At 35.4% G+C, this 7,359-nt stretch overlaps 1 protein-coding gene across 1 annotated transcript; it reads left to right on the top strand.

Annotated features, from left to right (window-relative positions):
• The first annotated feature begins 833 nt into the window (after positions 1–833).
• Positions 834–6,995, top strand: LRRC30 (leucine rich repeat containing 30). Its single transcript, XM_026671861.2, has 2 exons — positions 834–966; positions 4,139–6,995. The coding sequence occupies exon 2, from the start codon at positions 4,235–4,237 to the stop codon at positions 5,129–5,131; it is 897 nt and encodes a 298-aa protein (XP_026527646.1). The 5' UTR covers positions 834–966; positions 4,139–4,234; the 3' UTR covers positions 5,132–6,995.
• Positions 6,996–7,359: the final 364 nt, after the last annotated feature.

Raw genomic sequence — 7,359 nt, 5'->3', positions numbered from 1 at the left:
ATAGAAATTACTCCGGAAAATCAAACTGGTACATTCTGTACAGGTTTAATTCAATGCAGGGGAGAAAAACATTCCATTTCCAGACTAATCCTCAGATTACAAGTTGCCAGACCAAAATAACCATGTTAGCTCAGAATTCTGAATTATATTCTCAAAACATCTAGAGGGCAGGAAGATAATATAAATTGGTTTAGAAATACAGTATATTACAGCACTCTGCTAAAACATTATTCTGCCTTTTTTGACAATTCTCATGATGGGATGCCAAATTCTTGAACTTATTTTAGTTGTGATCTCATAAAAGTATTCATGAGACCTGTCTTTCATGTGCCATCATTCTCGTACTAGTCTGCTGTTATTTTCCTTCCCATAATTCAGTGAAATCCCAAAGAAAACATCTCCTGGGCATTTTCAAGACAAAAAGCATGTAATCAATACCAAAGGAGTTTCAGACTGATGGATAAAAATAAAAAATAATAAAAAGAGAAAACCGTGTTGCCATTTTTAAACAAAAGATCAGAAGCACTTTTTTATTTACATTTCCAAATAATTCAGAGCACATAGGTCCGTTTATATTACTCTGTGCCCAGTTCAGCTAAGGTTGATACAAGCAAAAGCAAGTCCTATGTGTTTCTGTGTACTTGCAAAAGAGTATTTATAAACACAACAGCACAAGTAGATTCCAGTGATACAGAGTTATGTGTCTATCATTTTGTGTGAAAGACTAACATTAATAGTATGTGTAATCTTTGTGCACCTTTTATTCTGCAGCTGTCAAGAGGTCAAGGAGTATAAATCAAGTTCTTATTCACAAGAAGGTATGTAGTTGGCACACAAGCCTGTTACATGCCAGTTCCAAGTGCCCTAGCTGAGCAGGCAAGGCCAAAGCTTTTGAATCTGCCAGTCAATGGAACCTGCTTCCAAAATTCTCTTCTGAAATATAGATGGTTTTCTCCATATATTAAGGTAAGCTTTGGTAGGCTACTGATTATAACATTTTCCTATATTGTTGTCTCTTTAAACTCCAGTAGCAGAGATTTTTAGCTTACAATGGTTTCTGTTTTGTTGTAAGAATGTAATAGCAATTGGGAAGTAAAGACATCTGAGCTATGGTTACTTAATAGTAGATATTTGATAGTATCAAATCTGACTTTTAGAATCAGGACTACAATATGATTCACCAAAATTTAAAGCATGGTTCATTTTGGCTAAACATACAGGTAAAGTTTTGCAGAATTATGCCATATGTCTTTTTTAATCCAACATCTTACTTGATAGCATAGTCTAGAAAATATGTCTAAATATACTCTAGCTGCTGCTACTGATTTTCTTTCTGTTTAACCAGGCTGGCTTTTCAGCTCTTTTTCTAAAATCACTCTTGCACTAACTGCTGTGATAAAGTTGCATTCAACAGCAGAAGCCTCAACTTTAAGAAACACAGGACTTTCCCATCACACTTAACTGGAAGCTATTGTATTGTTAGTATATCAAAAAATAATCACATTAGTTAACTACACCCCCCACCCCAAGATTAACAGGAAGAGTTTAACCTCTAAAACACAGAGTTAAGCTAACTCCATCCATTGGTCATGTTATCGAACACATGAACCCAATCAATTTTCCATACTTATTCCAATGTACAAAAGAGCACCCCCTCTCCCAATTTTTTTGACCAACTCACTGCCAAAATCTGGCAATACAGAACATATATCTAAACATTACTTACCTCGATTGACCAAATACACTTTCTGCTACCTGCTTTTTGTTCTGGAGAAAGACTAGTGACATCATGAGTTTGCCAGGACTTTGCTAGTGCAAAGGCTTAAGGGATACTAGGCACTCTCTGGGGAAAAAAAGTGATTGATTGCAAACTGAATATGAGTCAGTAGTGTGACAGATCCACAAAAATACAAATCAACAGTAATCCCTCATAGTTGCTAGAGATTATATTCTGAGTGGCTTAGGTTTTATCTTGAATATTGTATGTAGTTCTGGGCACAACACTAAGAAATTAGGCATGATTAATGTAGAGTAACATCTATATACCGATCCAATAGGAGCAAATTTGGTCATGCAATGACTCCTGATAGTCAATGTAACTGCAAATGCCATATAGGGTATATATTGTGCAAAATTAGAGATCTTCCCCTTCAATAAGAAGGATGGAACTCATGTAAAATCCAATACCTGTGGTGTATAATGTAACATCTGCATCTCACTGTTCAAGGGTTTAAGGCAGGGGTCTTCAAACTTGACAGCTTTAAGACTTGTGGACTTCAACTCCAAGAATTCCTGCTCCAGTCATGTTAGCTCAGGAATTCTGGGAGTTGAAGTCTTAAACTTGCCAAGTTTAAAGACCCTTGGTTTAAGGAGAGGTGAACATATATCCATTCTGATAACTGTGGACTTCTCTGTTGCAACCACCTGGTTATTCCCAAAGCTGCTGGACTTTATATAGTCATCTAAAATGAGAAGGGCTGTGAATTCAATTCTTCTGAGAGGACTTGAACCCCATAGAATAACACCTGGCTACCTGTGCCTGAGGAATCCTGATTAAGACAAAAGCAGTCATCTGGTGCCTCTTGCAGTCAATGTGACTGACTTTTCCAGCTTAGAAGGTAAACTACTAAAGAGAACAGGTGGAAGAAGATGAAGATAATCACTAATATTTGTGGATAAATCTTCATTAGCTGATTTTTACATATGAAGACTTGATTTTTACATATAATTTATTATCAAGATTGAAAGTTATAAATAGTTGAAAGTCAAGGAAGTTCCCTTTATTTACATGTACCATACCTATGCTTTCTAGGTATCTCTCGGGATTCTTCCAATATTTCTACTTCTGCAGTCCAACTGAGTTTTACTGTGAGAAAATTCTTCAAGCTCAGTCTAAAAGGAGGACTTCAGGGTTAAAAAAAACTTAACTCAGAGGGGACCAAGTTTTTAAAATTTGAACTGGAGAAAAATATAGTTTTCCTTTCCCTCTCTTTAGCTACCTTCTCATTATCAAATCTCTCACCACCAGGTATCAGCTCCCCAAGGCACCTATTTTCTTTAACTTATTAAACTGGTTGTATAGACTGTAAACAGCAGGAGCCCAACGGGCACGATGCCTCTTCTCCATCATCCATTCTGTCTGGGCTGCCATTCCACAACATATCAGTATAATGAAAGCAAGGACAGAGTAACGGAGTTCTTTTCCTTTCAGAAAGACGGGGGCCATTCTCGGTGATTTTATTCTTTTCTAACCAATTCCAAGTTAAAACTAAGAAGAGCTAGAAAAAAGCATGTCTTTAAAGCAATAGCAACAGCAGCAGCACTACTACAAGTATATGTTGTACTTTTGTAGGTAAATAGATCTATAATCAGATCTATTTTGGATGTATAAAATAGAATGATTTATTGTAAACTCACAATTTTTAAAAAAAATGCAAAATGTGTATTCTTTTGTGTATGTGTAAGTGAACATACATTGTGGTTTGTCACACCATCAGTCTGATGTTTAGATTTGTCATTTTTATTTACCTATCAAGTTTTTCCCAAGGACATTACTATTATTGCTTATTTAATTATGATTTAATTAAATTTACTGGCTGCTCAACTTCAGTAGATTCTGAGTGGCATGTATGTATTTCTATGGAACCCCAAAATAAGAACACCACGAAAGAATTCAAAGTAATTATTATTTGGAACTCCACATCAAAGTTATTAGGAAAGTCGTTCCTCAGCTGAATAAACATTTGGGGGGGTGGGGGGCAGAGATTATCCTCTATCCATGGTTTTTTTATAGCTACTCTTCCTAATTGTCCTGCTGCTACCTCATACACCAAATATTCAAGAAAGCTGACATGGTAAAGTTATATAAAGCATTGGAGTGACCTCTTTGCAATGAGGATGCTTATCTATCCAATAAAGCCCTAGACAAAATGACAGTGACAGCTGCCTGGCAGCATTCACTTTGAATGGAACAGGATTGTCAGTATCAAGCATGTCATGATAGCATATAGCATCAAGACAAACACCTCAAAGCCCATTTTGGAAAAGGGGATATTATTTTCTTGGTTGCAGAAGTAATTTAGGATGCAAAGTTTTCTTCTTATGGGATGCATACCTTTTTGGCTTGCTCTTGTTGTAGGAGTCTTCTGAAACCTCAGCCGTTTAACCAGGTGTTAATTGTTGGCAGCTACAAAGCAAAATTTGGGTCAGAAGAAGCAGCAAAAGAGAAAAAATTATGGGGGGAAAGAACTCCAAGGATCAAGGAGAAGAAAGCACAATGCCACTAAGGAGAAGCCAGAAGCTACCTCTTTGGGAAGAAACTCTACTTTCTGGAAAAGATCCCAAAACACTGTTAAAGCGGGGGCTGCACTATGTCAGTCTGAACCTCATCATGAAGGGGATGATAAAGACACCTAACTTTTTATGGGGACTACCACAAGTCCAGAAATTGAATCTTTCACAGAACCGGCTGGTGGCCCTTCCTCCTGCTTTGGGGAAACTTGACCAGCTAGTAGTCCTGAATTTGTGTGGGAACCGCATAAAGTCCCTGCCTAAAGAGATTGGACTGCTTAGGAATCTGAAGGTTTTGTTTGCCAATATGAATTGCTTGACTGAAGTCCCATTGGAGCTTGGACACTGTAAGAAGTTGGAAATTTTGAGCCTCTCACACAATTATATCTCCTGGCTCCCTTCTAGCATTGCAGAACTGGTCAACTTAAGGAAGCTGAATCTGAGCAACAATTGGTTTGTTTATATTCCCATGAGTGTGTTTGCTTTGAGAAATTTGGATTTTTTGCATGTAGGCTGCAACAAACTTGAAAACATTGGAGACAGTATCCAGTTTCTAAACAAACTGCAGATCCTGATTGCTGACTGTAACAACATTCATGCATTGCCAAGGTCTATCTGCTCAATCACTAGTCTCCAATTGCTAAATGTTGATAACAATGCTATACAAGCACTTCCATATGAACTTTACTTGCTAAATCGATTGCCCAAAATTGCTTGGAATCCTCTGGATAAGGGACTCCATATTTGGCATAATCCTTTGTCAAAACCATTGCCACAAATTATAGATGGAGGAATAAGTGCACTCTACAAATACCTTAAAGAAAAAAATCAGCTTGCATAAATATATGGTATACTTTGGTTTGGAACAGATCTGGTAATAATGCTTCAATTCTGCAATTTATTTTTTTCTGGCCAATGGCTTTTAATATACAAAACAAATATTGGAATACAGTTATAATTCAGTTTTTTTCTGGAAACAGGTACATTGCCTATGGAATATTTTTTTTCTAAATAAATGTATCCTTTGAATACTGATGTAGGAGTCAGAATAACTCCAATAATTTAAATATTTATCTGTATTTAATTATCAATGAAAATAATAGCAACAGGATTTTAAATGTTTTTTTTCTTCTGTAAGGCTTCACTAGTGTTATTTTAAAGGGCTTGAACTGAATTGATATGCACTATGATATGCAACTCTTACTCAATATGTTATGCATACAACTCATATATATGTATATATATACTATTGCTACTGAAACACCAAAATAATCACTAATTGTTATTGTTATATCACCTGTCATGGTTTGAGCTTATTCCATTCTTCTAGTTCATTAGAAAACCAGCAGAAAATCATGATAAAAAGAATTAAGTTTGCTAATAATGAGACAAATGTCCACATTCAAAACTACTAAGCATTGCAAAAATAGTTTTAAAATTCAGTACAACAGAAATTGGCAGGATGAGAGAAACAGTATGAGACATCACAGAAATTTGTTCTGTTGCAAATACTAGGTGGAATCCACACTTAGCTGCATGAGATTTGAGAAGTGGGGTCATTCTACTAAGTAATGATTGCATGATTGTGATACAGCTTATAGTACTGAAAACCAACTGCATTTATTTCCACATAATCCTTCCAAGATTTTTTTTTAATATAAACTGCAAATTATTTTTCCTAGTACAAAGCCCACCATTGTTCTTTGCCTTCATTTCCCTTAATTGCATTGTGACTTGTGCATAAAAAATGCCCCAGGGTGAGTCAGAGAGATGTCAAAGTACTGTACAGTTCTTTTTATGCTTTAGGCCTGGACACCTGTAATACAGTTCTTGTATTATACAAATTGTTTCACGGAAGTATTTTTTGGCAGCATAAAGAATACTGTAAATAATCACCTAGCCTGTTCTTTCATCCACCAACTTTCTTAAAACTCAAAAGTAGTATCCATTCCCACATTCAAACATCTGAGTAAGTAAGGAACATTAATGGAAAAAATAATTTAGTTGTGAATCTACTTCTGTTGATACTAAAATTAATCTACCTGGGAAGACTGTGAATATGAATATAGTAAAAGCCTTGGTAATCATGTGGTGTTATCTGTACATTGTATCATCATTCTAAGAAAATGCAATGCACTCTTCAAATATTTCCATTTTCATTCCACTTTACAGAGAAATAAGTTTTTCTCACTGCTGTGCTTTTCTCACCTGTCACCATTACAGAATAACCTCCCAAGGGCTGACATTAGAATTGAAATCCTGACAGCTTTTTAAAATAAAACTTTACTTCAAAAACAAAACTCTGTAATTGTGAAATGCACTTTCAAAACACTAGTGGTAGCAGCTTTAACAATTACCCTGTGTGAGATTGTATCAGTGCAGAGCAAAGGGTACTGACAGGTAATTTGGGACTAACAGCATATTCAAAAGTAAGCAGCTGCCTAGTTTGTAGAGGGTGTAAACTTGATTTGTATGTGGAGTTATATGTGTAAGAAAATTAATTCTAAATATGCATATATCAGTTTGAATTCTGTGGGTGCTATTAAGAAAAAGAGAAGGCATACATTAGGTAAAATAATCATATTTGACTTATATCTGGAGATTAAAAATAAGCCACCTAATTAATCAACAGGTTAGACATCAAAGTACATTCACTTCTGAATAAGTTATATTGTTAATAAAGTTGCTTAATGAAACAAAATAAACTGCATATTTTGTGATTCACTTAAGAACCACTTCAGTTCTATTTGTTGCAGAGTAAAATATTTTACTGTGTGCATAGCTGTATCACTGAAGTCAGACTTAAAAACAGCTGTTTTCAATGAGACCCTGATTTCTGCTTTAAGCTTTTTATTAAAACATATGTATCTTGCAGCTTTGGATGCAGAGGATACACTGAAATAAATACACAAAGTAATAGAACTGTGTTGATACTTGATTTGGAGATTTGATTCAAAAGTGATTTGATAGATTCAAATGTTCAGAATTGAATACTCAATCAATTCTGATGCAGTCTGAAAATTTCACAGGTTTTTATATATGTGCAAATGTATTTTTTCACCTATGTAG

The sequence above is a fragment of the Notechis scutatus genome, chromosome 3 (genome assembly GCF_049901735.1).
Source record: "Notechis scutatus isolate UNSWTSFEM ecotype Mainland chromosome 3, rNotScu1.2, whole genome shotgun sequence".
Lineage (NCBI taxonomy): Eukaryota > Metazoa > Chordata > Lepidosauria > Squamata > Elapidae > Notechis > Notechis scutatus.
Note: the sequence above shows the minus strand (reverse complement) of the source record. Positions and strands in the feature narration are given on the sequence as shown.